The sequence below is a fragment of the Schistocerca cancellata genome, chromosome 5 (genome assembly GCF_023864275.1).
Source record: "Schistocerca cancellata isolate TAMUIC-IGC-003103 chromosome 5, iqSchCanc2.1, whole genome shotgun sequence".
In the NCBI taxonomy this organism is placed as follows: domain Eukaryota; kingdom Metazoa; phylum Arthropoda; class Insecta; order Orthoptera; family Acrididae; genus Schistocerca; species Schistocerca cancellata.
The window spans coordinates 759,514,481-759,532,141 of NC_064630.1; the positions used below are offsets into that span (position 1 = coordinate 759,514,481).

The 17,661-nt window shown below is 39.5% G+C and overlaps 1 protein-coding gene across 4 annotated transcripts in view; it reads left to right on the top strand.

Annotated features, from left to right (window-relative positions):
• LOC126187665 (peroxisomal acyl-coenzyme A oxidase 3-like) overlaps positions 1–13,964 on the top strand; it is a 319,748-nt gene extending 305,784 nt beyond the window's left edge. For all 4 annotated transcript variants that reach the window (XM_049928892.1, XM_049928893.1, XM_049928891.1 and 1 more), the window contains 2 exons: positions 463–598; positions 13,539–13,964. In XM_049928892.1, coding sequence (XP_049784849.1) covers positions 463–598; positions 13,539–13,792 — 390 coding nt within the window. In that variant the 3' untranslated portion in view covers positions 13,793–13,964. The remainder of the gene's footprint in view (positions 1–462; positions 599–13,538) is intronic.
• Positions 13,965–17,661: the final 3,697 nt, after the last annotated feature.

Consider the following 17,661-nt stretch of genomic DNA (forward strand, 5'->3'; position numbering starts at 1 on the left):
GGAAACAGTTGTTTATGGGCATGAGTCAAATAATCTTCTTCATTATGAAAGATCTTAAAATCATTTAGTAATAAAATTGATAGCCATTGTAAATTACAATTAGACAACATGATCACAGTACAAAAAAAATTATTAAAAATGCTAACAAGAAAAAGAGAAATTATTTAAATCAGTAAATTCTTTACTTAGAAACAGTAACAATGATTTTACATGTGTTCAAATTTTAATATTACTTCAGTCAACATTTACAACATCTTCTATGTGTAGAAATGATGCAAGGATTAAGCTCCTTACCAAAAGCACTTTAGCTCAACCATTGTAAAACAAGTGTAAGTCACATTCTCATGACCCCTTCCTTTTTTTTCTAAACATGGGCATTTCAAATATGTGTATGTATTGTGTACTAGATGTTCATTTTGTTTTTCTTTGATCCTCAGTGCAGTAAAAATTCTTGTGTTACAGCGTTTTATTCTTTCAAAGTTTTGGGCCTATGCTTCATCAGACAGTGTTGAACCTGCACTCAGGGAAGTCCTAACAAAACTGTGTTCCTTGTATGGAACATGGAGCTTAGAGAAACACACAACAGTTCTTTATCAAGGTAAGGCACAAGTCACTTTCAGTGAAAAACTTTTCAGTCTCATGTTTAGATAGTAACAATGGAGTTGTGCCTCTGATGTCCTTACATTGTGAAATCAGAGTCAGTCACACATCATCTGATGACTCAAAATCTTAGATCCTTTTTCTGAACTTCCATTTGCAAATTGTTCTGTAACTGGAAATGTATGTTCTGTCTCTGATGAAGAGTGATCAATGTATTATACACTTATTTTTATTTGAGACACAGTCACATAATATGATAACAATCATAACCAGTTTCAGCAATGCAGAATCGATCAGAATTTTATTATCTCATTATGTAAATACATAAATGATTGATTTCACATATAGGAGACTTGCCAATACAAGCAATATAATTTGGAATGACAGCAGTATGAGTTAGGGTAAATTGCTGTTCTCCATAAAGAGGAGGCTCTGACAGGCCGACAGCCACACACAAAAAAGTTATTTGTCAGATTTAGAAAACCACACAGACATTCACACATTCATTACTCATGTACACATGGCCGCCATCATTTCTAGGTGCTGAGATCAGACTGCAGTGAGCAGTAGTCGTGGCTGGTGTCTGTTGTGGCTGTACAAACAGACAAGGGATTGAGAGGCCAAGGGATAGCAAGGATAAGATTTACAAAGAAATATAATACTTTCCTTCATAAACACTCTATATGTCATCATTTTTTGTATCGTCTGTGTAAATAATGTGTCATTTATTAGTGTTTGCACTAAGAAACTGAAAGCTTATTTGTGATCAAATAAATAATATTTTGCATAACATTAGGAAATTGTTTCCTATTTAATATGGTTATCTATTTATTTATGAGATCCTCAGGCCCTTGTTGCATGGGTGGAAATGGAACTGAAGTGAACAAATGGTGAATATTAAGTCAGCAGTACGAAACTGAAAAACGATCGACATCTCATATAACTGCCCAGTTGATCTTCACCAAAACTTTGTAAACTGTATGTTCCTTCAGTGCATTCCCCAACATGTGGGGGGGAAATCAATGTGCATTTGTGACTGTGGAAGAATTTAAAAATATTTTTTAATACAAGAAATCTACACCATCATCATTTACTGACTCATTTTCCAGGTGTGTTGTACCACTGTTCGTCATCATATATTTTTTGTGCCTGAACAACTTCTCCCCTTGGGCATAGTAAGGTGACACAAGACTGAATCCCCTATTACAGATGTAATACATACAAATTATAGTTTATCGATATTTTACTGTTATTTTTTAAATAAAAATTTGTAATATTCACAGCAGGTAACGTGACAATACCAGCTATAAGCTGCTTCAGCCAGTACTTCCATGAATGTGTGAGTCATCTGTGTGTGAACTAATAAAAGCAGTACTGGCATTGCTAGGATGGGACTCATGACTCGGTTCAGTTAGGATGTGAAATCAATTTTTGTGGCAGTAGGTCAAAAGTTGTAATGAAGTTTAGAAGAAAAGTGCCAAATGTTTTAAGTGTGTTATTGTAGGTGTATACCTACATGCTCATCTTGATGTCATCATAGTTTTGTGTGAGTGGCTATGCCAGAGTGTAACTTTTGCTCACATGGAAACTCCATTGCTATTTTCACCATTGTAACTAAAACTTTGACTCCCCTTCAGTCATTTCCCTCCATAAATGCAGTCAAGTTCCAGCTGCCATAGATGGAAAATCATGTGTGTGTGAGGTGTGCTTGCTTGCATGAATGAATGTGTGTTTGATTCCTTTTCTAAAGAAGGTTTTGGCCAAAAGCAAAATGTGCCTGTCTGCAACTCAATGTGTCATCTTTACAGTCAGTAGGAATCTTATCTTTTACCTTATATTGTTGATATTCTAACCTGGAGTTTCCATTGTTTTAACAGTATGAAATGCATAGATTGCTACTCACCACACATAGGAGGCACTGAATGACAGGCTGGCACATTGAAAAAAAACTGTTAGATATTATCAGTTGTCAGACTAAGTCCTCTGTCAGATGTAGATAAAACACAACTGTACACACACAAACACACATAACTCACACACGTGTGGCCAATGTCATCTCCAGGAGGTAAGACCAGACTGTGAATGTGTCCGATGTGAGCAGCGATCTTGGCTGCAGTTTCTAGTGAGGGTACATGAGAGGCACGGGGCAGGAAAGCGAAGGGATATTAGGGTAGGTGTGGGGGTAGTGCCACTTGCGGAAGTATGTGGCAGGGACTTGGCGGGAACAAGGATGGTGGGCCGGTATATGCAACATTGGGAGACTGTGCTGGGGTACAGAGAAGAGGAAACTTGAGAAGGGGAAACCACTGTGTGGATGTGCTGATGGGCAGAAGGCACATATGGGAATGGAATGGGGGATAGAGATACATGGAGGACAGGAAATAGCTAAGGTTGAGGCCAGGAGGGTTACAGGGATGAAGGATATCTTGTGGGGAGAATTCCCACCAGCTTCATTCAGAAAAGTTGATGTCAGTAGAAGGATACTGACAGCATAGGCAGTAAAGCAGACAAAGTTGAGCACACCGTGTTGGGTAGCATGCTCTGGAACTGGGTGGTCAACTGGGTGGCCAAGCTGTCTCTTGGCCACAGTTTGGCGGTGGTTGCTCATGTGGACAGACAGCTTGTTTGTTGTCATATGCTTGTCAAGTATCCCACAGTGGTTGGAGCATACCCATGCAGAATGCTGGAGTTTGTAGATCCACCTGGTTCTGTTAACTGTTGACTCTGCCTTTTGCTGAGGAAGGAGATGCTTGTGCCAGAATTGGAGTAGGTGATACTGGGAGGATGTATGGGACAGGTCATGCACCTCAGTCTATTGGGCAGATATGAGTCACGGGGCAAGAGATTGCGAGCAGTGGTGGAATAGGGACAGACAAGGATATTATGTAGGCTGGGTGGACAGCAGAATACCACTGTAGTACTGGCCTTAACCTTAGCTAGCTACCTGTCCTCAGCGTACCTTTAACCCCTTCCACGCTCCCAGTCCAGCCCCACACATTCTCTCTGTCCCACTAGCACACCTGCACTGTCCTTTCCCTTTCTATGCTTCTCCCTCCCCCCCCTCCCCCCCTCCCCCCACCTTCCCCTGCCTGCTACCAGCAGCACTACATCCCAACGCTGCTGCACCTAGCAGCCCATCATCCTGTCTCCCTCCATGCATCAGCACTTCCCATAGGCAACAATACATCATCTTCCCTGAACCCCTACCCTTCTGTCCCTTCCCTTCCCTCTTCATGCTGAACCCTCCACTACTCACTGCAGCTAGGTTGCTGCTCATGCCAGACTCTGTTTGAAGTTGAGACTTTGCACCTGGAGATGACAGTGGTCATGTGTGTGTGTGTGTGTGTGTGTGTGTGTGTGTGTGTGTGTGTGTGTTTGTGTTTTGCCTGCATGTGATGAAGAACTTAATCTGTTAGCTGATAATATCTAGATGCTTCCTCTATGTGGTGAACAGCAATCACCTAGTTCATATTGTTGTCATGTTGTCCAAGATTTTCCATCATACAATTTTGCAAAGTTGTGTTATTCCAACTATAAAGTCTCATTTCCTTATACCTCAACATCACCTGATTTAATTTAGCTACATTATATCATGCCTGTTTTTATGTTCATAGTATAATGTCTTTTTCAAGATCCTATGCAGTCTATTAATCTGCTCCTCCTTATCCCTTGCTGCCTCTGATATAATTACAATGCCAATGGCAAAAGACAAAGTTTTTATTTCTTCTCCCTGAACTTTGATTCTCATGATGAATTTATCTTCAGTTTCCTTCACTGAGTGCTCAATGCACATAACATTGAGATCGTCTACAATGCTGGCTCACGCAGTTCACATTTAAAGCTTCCCCCTGCTGTCATACTCTTATAACCACAGTCTGGTTTCTGCACAAGATGTAAATTACCTTTTGCTCCCAGCATTTTATGCTGGCTACCTTCAGAAAGTAAAGAATGTATTCCAGTCAACATTGTTAAAAGGCTTCTCTAAATCCAGAAATGCTATAAATGTAGGTTTGCCTTTCTTTAACCTACATTCTAAGGTAATCATCATTTATTTCCTTGCATGTTTCTACATTTCTCTGGAACTGATGATCTCCCACAGGCTGATTTCTGCCAGTTGTTTCAGTATTTTGTAAATAATTTATGCCATTGTTTTCAACCATGACTTATTAAACCAATAGTTCAATAATGTTCTGTTACACCTGTGCACTTTGGAATTGGTATTATTACATTCTTCTTTGAGTCTGAGGGAATGTAATCTACTACAGATGCTTTGTTTCGACTTGGTATTTCAGTGATCTGTCAAATGCCTCTCACTGTATCATATCTTCCATTTCCTTTTAATCTCCTTCATGTTCCCTGTCCATAATATTGTCTTTAAGTTTGTTTCTCTTGCAAAGTTCATTTATATGTTCCTTCCAGCTTTCCCTTTTTTTTGTAGTATGTGCTTGTATTCTGACCTCTTAATATTTGTATAGGCCTCTTTAATTTTCCTGTAGATGGCATCTGTCTTTCCCCTAACCATATGTTCTTTTAGAGCTCTCCTTTCTCCGTAGCCTTTACCACTTTACTGTTTTGTGTTTTTGGTCAGTCTCATTTTTCCAGACGTCTTTGTTTCCATACGTCAGCTTCATGTGCTGCATTTTTATATTTTCTCCTTTTATAAGACAAATTGTATACCTCATGTGTTATCTAAGAATACCTGCTGGGCCTTGTTTTTCTTTGCCTATTTGATCCTCTGCTGACCTCATTGTTTCATCTCTCAAAGCTTATCATTTGTCTTTTGTTGTTTTCCTTTTCCCTATTTCAGTCAATCATTGTTTACGGTTCTCATTGAAACTGTTAACAACCTCTAGTTCTTTCCACTTATCCAGATCTCATCTCCTTAATTTTTTACTTTTCTGCAATTTCTTCAGTTTGAATCTGCAATGCACAACCAATTAATCATGGTCAGACTCGGCATCTGTCCTTGGAAAAGTTTTACAGTGGAAAATCTGCTTATTTGACATCTTTCATGCTATTACATAATCTGTTTGACACATCCCAGTGTCTGCAGGTCTCTTCCACATTTATAATTTTCTTTCATGATTATTAAACTAAATATTAGCAAGGATTAAACTGAGGCAAATTCAACCATGTTGCTTCCTTTTTCATTTCTTTCTCCCTAGTCCATGTTCTATTATTATTATTATTATTATGTTTTCCACCATCAAATCCTAGTCCCCCACTACAATTAAGTTTTTGTCTCTCTTGACTACCTGAAATATTTTTTCATCCAATCTTTCAATCTTTTCATCTTCTGTAGATGATAATATGTTGTTGAGTGTTAATTTACTAACATTCTTATTTTCTTATTCATTATTAGGCCTATTCTGGTGCTATCCCTACTTGAATTTTTGTTGATAACCTGAGCAAAAATCGTGTTCCTCCTGCTATCAGCTTTCAATAATTCCCATTATACTTTACTTAAGCCCTTGCATTTCTCTTTTTCAGTTCTGTAACCTACCTACAGAACATCTGTTTCAAATATTGTGATAACATCCTCCTGAGTAGTCCCCCCCTGGGGGGGACTATTTTATCTTCGAAATATATTTCTCAGGAAGATGCCATCTTCATAAAGCCACGCAGTGGAGCTGCATATCTATGAGAAACATAATGGCTAATATTACAAGGCCAGATCAGTCAATCACCCAGACGTTTGCCCCTGCAACTAACAGAAAGGCCGCTGCCCCTTTTTCATGTACCATATGTTAGTCTGGCCACCCCACAGAAACTCTTCTTATGTGGTTGAACCTATGGTACAGCTGTTGTGTTGTTAAGAAATGCAACTCACCCCATCATGGCAAGTACTATGGTTTGGGGGTGGGGTTTAACATGGTACTTCATGAAATTTGTCACATCGATGAAAGGGAGGAAGTAGCATACAGCTTTTCATTAAGACCACTACAGTGCAGTGACATGATGATTTTTAAATTATATGACCATTAATTTTCATGCACCAGGTAGGAGACTTCAAAATATTATTGAAACCCAACAATGAATTCCGATTAGCAAGCAGTTACAAACTTAACAGAACTAATGGCCAACTGGAAAAGAATGAGATAGACCTGATTTGGAATACAGTGTGGTTTGCTAATGAAAGTAAGTGGATATATATTGTTGTTAGGCTTCCACTAGAGGCTATCTTATATATATAATCTGTGAATGACACAAAATAACCGCAAAATACAGAGGGATAGTAAGACAGTTGGCATCACAGTCAAGAATTTTGACAGACATTGAAAAACTCATCAAGTGGTGAAAACAGCACATAGTGTAGACATAGAATCCTCATGAGACTTTGATGCCATCAGAATTTCCACAGTGACCATAGAAGGAAGAATTGATAAATGTGAGTTGTCCAGCAAACTGTATTTGCTAGTAGCTGACCAATTATTATCAGTGTCAAGAATTTGTGCTGTTGATCTCTCTGTATACAAGGTTGAAGTTATCAAACACACAAAGTGTATATTATCTTTATATATGAGGTTGATGTTATTAAACATATAAGAATGGGTAAGAACTGATATTCTAACAAAGAATTTTAATTCAACCTGCTACTGCAGAGTAATACTGCAGCAATAAAACACAAGCAAAAGAATGACACCAACATAAAACATTATTTTTAAAGGAAATGTGCCACTAACAACAAAAAAACGCAGTCCACAAACAAGCATCTGCTGACAGCAAAATGAGTGAAAGGCTTTAGGACAAAGATTATGCAATACTTCATAACAAACTGCTTTTGATGAGCATGTCATCATTGCCTTTACATTTCTAAAAGGAGTGGGAAAGCGTTTTGAATGGTGGTTTTATAAGTGTTACTTTCAAAGGAAATTTACTTTTATGTGATATGAATTGCGTTATGTGCGAGAATGTGCAATGAATTTCTTAAATCATGGAGTGTTTTACTTTCACTCAAAAGTTAACACTTTCCTATATCACTACGTAGACAAATTTCAGGCCCAGGAGACCAGCCAATTATGTCATAATTTAAAATTTTACTGGTACTATTGTGTTTGGTATGTCTTAAAGGGTAACACACACTAAAAAAGACCAAGCTTTGAGGTTAGTTTTCCATATTTTATTTTAGTTCTTTCGTAGATTACAAATTATACAATAACAATGGCAAAAAGTATAACTATACTCAAAAAAAAAGAGTGTGTGGTGAGCAATTTCACATGTAATTAGACTTTGTTTGGAAAAGTTGAAGTGCTCTACAGAACATGTATGCAGTCCACATTTTGCTTCACATCAGAGGGCTGTCCAAATATGTTGTTTTTTGCTGGGTTTCATTTACTAAACTACCGAGAAGTTCTCCATCAATGTATAAAACCTTTACCATTCAAAGAATTGATAAGTTATACAGCTTCAAGAGAAAGTATATTGTCACTTACCATCGACAAAATATACTTACACCCAGGGTAGAGTGTATTATGCTGTATTAGGAAAAAACTGTGATTTTTTTTTTCTTTCTTGTCTGTGTGCACCTCCTGATAAACCATTCATATATCATTCAATACCATTATAAAACAATGGAAAGTTCAGTTTGAAACATCAACCATATTATGAAAAGGATAGAGTATCACTTACCCTAAAGATTACATTTTGAGTTGCAGATAGGCATGACAAAGAGACTGTTACACTAAGCTTTTGACCAAAGCCTTCTACAGGAAAAATGCACACACACTCATGCAACCAAGCAAACTTCACACATACATCACCACTATCTCTAGCCGCTCTGGAGGGTGATGTGAGGATTGGGGATGTGTGGCAATAAGGCATGGGAAATCTGTTTGTGGCCTAGGTCAAGGGGGGGGGGGGGGGATACTGCCTGACTGTGGAGCCCTTTGTGTACTGGGCATGGGAGTTCTTGTCACTGCATGCAGACATGCCATCCCCGGGTGGCCAGGATGCATAAGAGGGATTTTTTGTATGGAAAAGATGGCAACTGTCACAATGCAGGTAGAGGGTGGGTTTAATGTGGACAGAGGTGTCCATCTACATCAGAAAGGAGGAGGTCAACATTCAGAAAATGGCACACTAGATTGAGGAAGACCAGGTGAAGCAGATGAGAGAGAAGGTGCTGAGATTGTGAAGAAATGAGGATAGGGTATCTTGGCCTTGAGACCAGATCATAGAGATATGATCAGTGAATCTGAACCAGACCGGGGTTTGCGATTCTGGGAGACTGGGAAGGTCTCCTCTATATAGCATATAAATGGGTCAGCATAGTAGGATGCTTTGTGGGTGTCCATGGCTATGCCACAAATTTGTCTGTATATTTTCCCTTCCTTCAGAGAAGAAGTAGCTGTGTGTTAGGATAAAGTTAGTAAGTTGTATGAAGAATGAGGTTGTGGGTTTGGAGTCTGAAGGATGTTGGGAGAGAGAGTATTCAACAGCAACAAGACCATGGGCATGAGCCATGTTAGTGTACAGTGAAATGGCATCAACAGTGATAATCAGGGATCCGTTAGGTAAAGGGGTGGGGATGGTGGAGAGTTGGTGAAGAAAGTGGTTGGTATCTTTGGCACAGGAAACTAGATTTTTGGCAATCTGTTGGAGGTTTTGCTCAATGAGGGCTGAAATTCTTTTAGTGGGGGCACAATAACAAGCTACAGTATGGTGTCCAGGAGGTTTTGCTCAATGAGGGCTGAAATTCTTTTAGTGGGGGCACAATAACAAGCTACAGTATGATGTCCAGGGTGGATTTTGGGGAGGCGTGTGGAGTGAGATACAAATGATGAAGGAAATGGAGTCAGGCGACAGGTTCTGGGGAGGACCTAAGGCTTTAAGCAGGGATTGGAGGTTATGTTGGACTTCTGGGATGGGGATCACACTGGCCGAGTTAGTAGGTGGAGTCAGACAACTGGCAGAGGCCTTCTGTCAGGTAGTCACCAACAGTGATGGAACTTTTGTCCCCAGGTAGGATGATTAGGTAAGGATTGGTTTTGAGGTTGTGTATGGCTGTCCTTTCTTCTGCAGGAAGGTTGATATTCTTAGGTAGGGACTTTGAGAAGAATGGTGAGGCCAAGTTGGAGGTAAGGAATTCTAGAGAGATGACCAGAGTATGGTTAGGTGGGACAGGAGGAGTTATAATGGTTGGACAGTGGTATGAATTGGGAGAGGCAGTGCTCAGCGTTGGGATTAGGTTGGCTTTGGCTGGAGGGGTTGGTGGCAAAGAAGTGTTTCCATTTCAGGGATCAGAAGAAGCAGATTAGGTCCTCAACAAGTCCAAATGGATAAATTTTGGTGTAGGGCTGATGGTGAGGCCTCTGCATAGGACTGAAACTTCTGTGGGGCTGGGGAATTTGGTGGAAAGATTAACAACAGTGTTCCAGGATTGTTTTGGCTCTGTATTTAGTGAAGGGTTGGTAGGGGTTTAGGCGGATGTAGCAGAGTGAAAAGGTCATTTAGGCAGGGTCTGAGTGCTATGAGAGATTGATGAAGAGGAACACTTTGTGCAGGATAAGAGTTGGACAATGGTCCCTCAAGGCTATTACTTACCATCAGGAGGTGAAATTCCAGAATCACCAATAAATATGTCAAAAGTAGAAAAAAACTTTGCCTGCCTTTCATAATAATTAGCTCCTACATCAGATAGGAAAGAGGGAAAGGTTTGGGAAAAGGGGAAATGTTCCTTAGACCTCAGATAGAGAGAGGAAAGACATGATAAAGATGAAGGGGAGTTATCAGAGAGAGTAGGAAGTCAGAGATAGTACATTGGTAAGTAATGGGAGGAAGATAAATGAGAAGTGAAATTAATAGTGCACTAAGCAAAAGGAAAAAAGATGGAAAAACAAGGGAGAGAGAGAAAGATATAAAGAGGAAAAAGAGATAGAGAGACAGAAGGAAAAGGGAGAGTAGATTGGCAAAAAGGAGAAATGGGGGGGGGGGGGGGGCAGAGAAATAGCATAAACAGAAGACAAAATAAGAAATACTACAAGTAGACAAAATGGAAAAAATATATAAATAAACAAATGGAAGAGAGAGAGTTGCTGGTATACATTCAGTCCAGGGTTATGGCGGTTTCTGGGAATATGTTGGATAGTAATTTCCCATTTCTGAAGTTCTACAGAATGAGTTATCTGGGCACAACTTGTGACTCTCGGTGCTTTCCTCAGAGAGGGAATGGGGATACCTTGGGGAGTAGCAGGTCACTCAGTCTGTTGAAAGGGAGGCATTTGCCTGTTGTGTATGTCAGCATTACTGGCCAGTCATTCTGTCACTTTGTATTTTTATGAACTGCCAGTACTGAGAATATTTGTTGCATTTGATGCGCATAAATTAACTAATTGTGCAGACACAATATGGGTGGAAAATCTGAAAATAGTGCTCGGTAGTTTCAGGGTTTGGATTGTGTTGAGATTGGGACAACAAATAAATAAATTAAGGAAATCTGTCATCCTTTAATGGAATGATTTCCTACTGAAAACAAAAATGTATAGAGCTTCTTCCCATGTCATTTCATCACAGCGCAATAACTGATGTTTGTGAAGAGCCACTTAAGAGTAAAGCTTTATTTTGCTACAATCTATTTATATTAATTAATAATTGAAAAATTTTAACTGTAATATCATTAATCTGTTTTGTATAGCATGCATCAAGTCTGATTTTGTGTGTTTATACTTGTCACACATATTTATTTATGCAATGTAATCTGATAGGGGTAGTATTAGATTATATTTTTGTTAATAATATCTTGTTATTATTTCTTGCTGGGCATTTAACATTTTTCAGCTGCAGGATTTTATTTATTTTCCTATAGATCTTTATCTTGCAAAGTACCTTCAATATCTGATATTGTTGACACTCAGTAGACATACAGGCTACTATTGTAATTATTTATTCTCAAACATTGTGCACATAAACTGTTCATTTTGATTTAAATGAATGGCATCATGAAATCATCAAAAGCTGTCATAATATATACTTATACATAGACAACTAGTTCTGGTTGAGGTTCAAGTTACCATCAGTTCAGTTTCAGATTAACATTACATCAACTTAAAGGAACATTCCTTACTGTCACAATATAACTGATTTAGTTGCAGCATCTGTCACATACACATACAGTTCCTTTGATGGGTATGTACAAAACCTAATTGACAGCTGTGTTTATAGAGTATGAGGGGAATTCAATAAAGACTTTTGTCCCCCTGAAAATACTCCTTGTCCCCCTCTCCTTCCCCCAATGCAGTGCACTTGTCTCACCTCTTTTGCATTACTGGATGATGTGACATCCCCTTTAGGGTCACCTATAAAGCTTTCACTGTCCTGGTCTCATTGTTGAAATGGCATCCCATAAATTCCTTTTTGGCCATTGAGTTAAGAAAAAAGTCACACACAGAAAGGTTGGGATTATGAGGCAGGTGATGTGTGTTTGTGTCAGGAACTCGATAACAGCATTATCAACATGTGTCCTGGCATGGTCATGATAAAGCTTCTATTGTCCAGTAAGGTTCCTTGTCCAATGTGATGCTTTACCAATTGCTTCATGATGTTCTTATAGTAATATGCAATGACTGTACTGTGTTGTGGAACTGTATGAGTGCACACCATCCCATGGTAATAAAAAAAAAATATTTAAAAAAAATTGAGCACCCTGGCCTTATTGATTGATTTCCACACTCCTTCCATTGACCATTTTGCATCCATTCTGTGCAGCTTCATTTCATCTCTGGGTAATATCAGTAAATCCATGTTTCATCAGCAGTGATGATGATTTGCCACCAAGCATGTCCCTTGTCCTCAATGCATGGTTTCCAGTAGCATCACGCAACACAAGCCTCCATTCGCAGTGGAGTAGCACACATTGGTGCTAGCCTGCATTTACTGTGGAGTAAGCAGTCACAGTATCAGTTGTACACACACCCCAACATTTTCAAATTTTCTTTTGAAATTGTGTGCGTGCTCCCAGATATTCCAAGAATATCTCACAGTGAGCTGTGTCATCACAAATAATGGTACCTGCTGTGTCATTGGTTATTTCTGTTACAGCATTAACAGATGCACTTGCTCCTCCATGTAATTCAACATTTCCCCAGCCAGTTTCAAAAGGACGATGCCAACAAAAACAGCTTGATGAGATATTGCAGAGTCCCCATATGCTCTCTTCAGATTGTCGTAGGTTCCGGTTGCATTTTTCTTCAAGAGAACACAAAACTTTATTGCCTAATGCTGTTCATGAAAATTAGCCATGACAGTATTTGGAGCCAATTACGAAACACATTTCACTCTCACAGGGTGCCAACTCTCAACTGGCAGAGCTATCGCTGTGAAATTTGTAGTGAATAGTGATCATAGTATGTGGAGAGATGTCACAAGCAAGAACTTAATGGAAGGACAAAAATTCAGTGCCAGTCTTTACTGAACATCCCTTGTAGAAGAATTCTATTATAAAGTGATGCCCTAAAGCAAACATTTAATCTGTAACATAAAATATAAAAGTAATGTCTAATTTTTAATGTAAAATTTTATTATTGTACAAATACCAAAAGTCATATCATATGCATGATCAATGAATGACAAATAAACATGAAATATGCATCTACTACATTATAACTTACATTCTTCAGCATGCTGTCTGGCCAGAAAGTATGCTGAGCACAGCAATGGACTTCTGATTTTTGCCCTTGGAGATTGATGAAAGAGTTATAAGATAATAAAAGCATGTATATGTGGCAGGTGATGTAACTAAAAAGAATTATTTATTTGACACCAGGGAACTTTCCTTTAATATAGTGTTAATCCGACACAGGCAGATGCTTGCTTGACCAAAACTGGTTTCATGTGAATACATGTATATTACAAGTCTTTGGTGGTTCCATAGTACTGTTCTTTAAGTAAACTGAAGATGTGCTGCACTTCTTACAGATATTTATTTTACTTTTAAATTTCAGGAGGATATGCAAAAGGACCCCAGGCAGCTGAGATGATACAGGAGGGAATCCTGCTCCTGTGTGCTCAACTTAAAAATAATGCTGTCTCTTTGGCAGATGCCATTGCTCCACCAGATTTCATTCTGAATTCTGTTCTAGGAAAGTCAGATGGCAAAATATATTCAAACTTACATACACATTTATTCCAGAAACCTAAGACATTTGAAAGGCCATCTTACTGGCATGAGCTGACATCCTTACAAAGTAAACTTTAGTCATACCTGAAACATGGTGTATATTTGTCATTCTGAAAGGATTTATAAATTTTTGTGATTTTTCTACTACTAAGCCAATTAATGTGTCTTTATTGGCAGTGTGACTGCACTGTATAAGGAGGGTGTTTAACGTAATGATGTTTATATATATAATATTATTTTTAGTTTTCAAAAAAACAGAATACACATATAAAAATACATATTTCACCTTTGTTCCTAGTTATTTTCTTACACATCCTGTGACTTCAGGAGGCTGAAGTCTAATACACACACACACACACACACACACACACACACACACACACACACACAAAGTCACTCTGTAGTATTTCAATCACAAATCTACTGAAATTTTTTAATTTTGCACCAATTGTCTAGCAGAGAAACAGAAACTTTTGTTCTATGCACCAAGCAGGGTGCTGCCTATTGCAGGTAGATAAAATGTTAACTGAACAATTTGTAGCAAGTGATCTCTCAGGTTTTCTCAGCATGACTGATTAATGGTGTTGTTTCCTTTTTGGGCACTAAACTCAGCTGAACAGAAGAACACTATTAATTGCTAGTTGGGTTTGAGTTTCATGATACATGTGTGGAGAAATAATTTCAAATCAGTAAACAACTCACAGAAACTTATGAAATTGTGAGCATGCTTGAGTAGCAATACACTATACAGTTACTGAAGTCAGAATAGCCGAATCATTAAAGTCAGTAGAAGATTCACATCAATTTGGCTCTTACTCATAAAAAATGAAATATAACTGAATGCAAGTAGAGTCAACAATGCAGTGATGTCACTATGATTAAGAAGCAGGTAGACAAAAGTAATGGTAGTGACTTTTGTCCATGTTAAAAATGAAGAGGACAGCACAGACATGATAAATGTGCAGCCAATAATTAAAAAGGAGCACATCACTAAAGTACACTCTAAGAGGAGGGGGGGAGGGGGGGGGGAGAAGTATGCACCCTGAAGAAATTATTTGAATGGGACAGAAATCAGCAGATATGATGTATGTGTTTCAGAAAAACAAATGATTACAATTCCAGAAAAACTAGAATATTTATTTAAGAGAGAGAGAGCTTAACAAATTGAGCAAATCAAAAATGGCCTGGGCTCTGGAGGCACCCCAGACAGTGGTGGAATACCAGCGTGACTGTCGATCACCATATGGTCTGACAACCAGAGTGATGGTCCAGGGTATCATTTCATTTCATAGCAGGACCTCCTTGGTTGTCATCTGTGGCACCCTTACAGCACAGCAATACATCAGTAATATTCTACACCTTGTTCTGTTGCTCTTCATGTGCTTACATTTCAGCAAAATAATGCCTGCTCACACATAGCGAGAGTTTCTACCACTTGCTAAACAGTACCTTGGCCAGCAAAGTTGCCTTGCCTAATCTCTCCCCAACTGAGAACGTTTGGAGCATTATGGGCAGGGCCCTCCAACCACCTCAGGATTTTGATGATCTACACACCAATTGGTCAGAATTTGGCACAATATCCCTCAGAGGACATCCAGTAACTGTATCAGTCAACGCCATGCCAAATAACTGCTTGCAAAGAGCCAGAGGTGGACCGGCATATTGTTAACTTGCTCAATTTGTGAAACTCTTTCTCTTGAATAAATCATCAAAATTTTTGCTGGAATTGTAGTCATTTGTTTGTTTGTACAAGTACATGTGATCAAAAGTATCTGGACACCTGGCTAAAATTGACTTACAAGTTCATGGCACCCTCCATTGGTAATGCTGGAATTCAATATGGTGTTGGCCCACCCTTAGCCTTGATGACAGCTTCCACTCTCACAGGCATATGTTTAATCTGGTGCTGGAAGGTTTCTTGGGGAAAGATAGCCCATTCTTCATGGAGTGCTGCACTGAGGAGAGGTATCGCTGTTGGTCGGTGAGACCTGGCACGAAGTCGGCATTCCAAAACATGCCAAAGGTTTTCTATAGGATTCAGGTCAGGACTTTGTGCAGACCAGTCCATTACATGGATGTTGTTGTAGTGTAACCACTCCACCACAGGCCGTGCATTATGAACAGGCGCTTGATTGTGTTGAAAGATGCAATCACCATCCCCTAATTGCTCAACAGTGGGAAGTAAGGAGGTGCTTAAAACATCAGTATTTTATTTTGTCGTATGGCTAGGGCCTCCTGTCGGGCAGACTGTTCGCCGGGTGCCGATCTTTCAATTTGACGCCACTTCGGCGACCTGCAGTCGATGAGGATGATAGGATGATGATGATGATGATGATGATGATGATGATGATGATGATGATGATGATGACAGGACAACACCCAATCCCTGGGCGGAAAAAATTCCCCGACCCAGCCAGGAATCAAACCTGGGCCCAGAGAATTGACAATCCGTCACGATGACCGTTCAGCTACTGGGGGCAGACAAAACATCAGTGTAGGCCTGTGCTGTGATAGTTCCATGCAAAACAACAATGCGTGCAAGCCCCCTCCATGAAAAACATGACCACACTATAACACCACTGCCTCCGAATTTTACTGCTGGCACTACACGCCCTGGCAGATGACGTTCACCGGGCATTCGCCATACCCACACCCTGCTGTCAGATTGCCACATTGTGTACCATGATTAGTCACTCCACACAATGTTTTACCACTGTTCAATCATCCAGTGTTTATGCTCCTTACACCAAGCGAGGCATTGTTTGGCATTTACCAGTGTGATGTGTGGCTTATGAGCAGCTGCTTGACCGTGAAGCCCAAGTTTTCTCACCTCCCACCTAACTGTCATAGTACTTGGAGTAGATCCTGATGCAGTTTGGAATTCCTGTGTGTTGGTCTGGATAGATGTCTGCCTATTACACATGATGACCCTCTTCAAATGTTGACAGTCTCTGTCAGTCAACAGACGAGGTTGGCCTGTATGCTTTTGTGCTGCATGTGTCCTTCATGTTTCCACTTCACTATCACTTTGGAAACAGTGGACGGAAACAGTGGACCTAGGGATGTTTAGGAATGCGGTAATCTTACGTACAGACGTATGACACAAGTGACACCCAATCACCTGATGACGTTCAAAGTCCGTGAGTTCCACGGGATGCCCGATTCTGCTCTTTCACGATGTCTAATGACTACTGAGGTTGCTGATATGGAGTACCTGGCAGTAAGTGGCAGCACAATGCATCTAATATGAAAAACGTGTGTTTTTGGAGATACCCAGATACTTTTGATCATGTAGTGTGCATCACATCTAACGATTTCTGTCCAATTGAGGTATTTCCATTGGGTGCATCTTTTTTTCTCATCGTAGAGTGTATATAAATCAGAAAAAATGATCATGCAATCCAAGGTGGAAGCTAAGGTATTTTTCTGACATGACCAACGGAACAGATTGATACATACAATAATTCAGAAAAATTAATGAAATCAATACAGTTCTATATCTAGAAGCACGTGTCAATGGCACATAGCACAGTACCATGTGTTAGGGTTTCTTCCCATTCTGATTGCATGTGGAGCGTGCGAAGAATGACAGCATAAATTCTCCTGTGTGTGCTGCTGTTAGGGTAATTCTGTCTTCCCAGTTCCTACAGGAGTGATGCATAATGCGGCAAAGAACGTCTCTGGATTCTTCATTTAATACTGCTTCTTGAAATTTTGTAAGTCAGCTTTCATGGATAATCTGCTTCATCTTAAGAAATCTGCCAATTCAGGTTATTCAGCATTTCTGTGACGCTATGTGATGAGTCACACCTGAGCAACATTGTAAGATGGGATGCACGAGTGATGTGTAAGATGTCTCCTTTGTAGATTGATTTTGTTTTCCCAGTATCCTGACAATACACCAAAGTGTGACACCTGCCTTATCTGTGACTGAGCAAATGTGATCA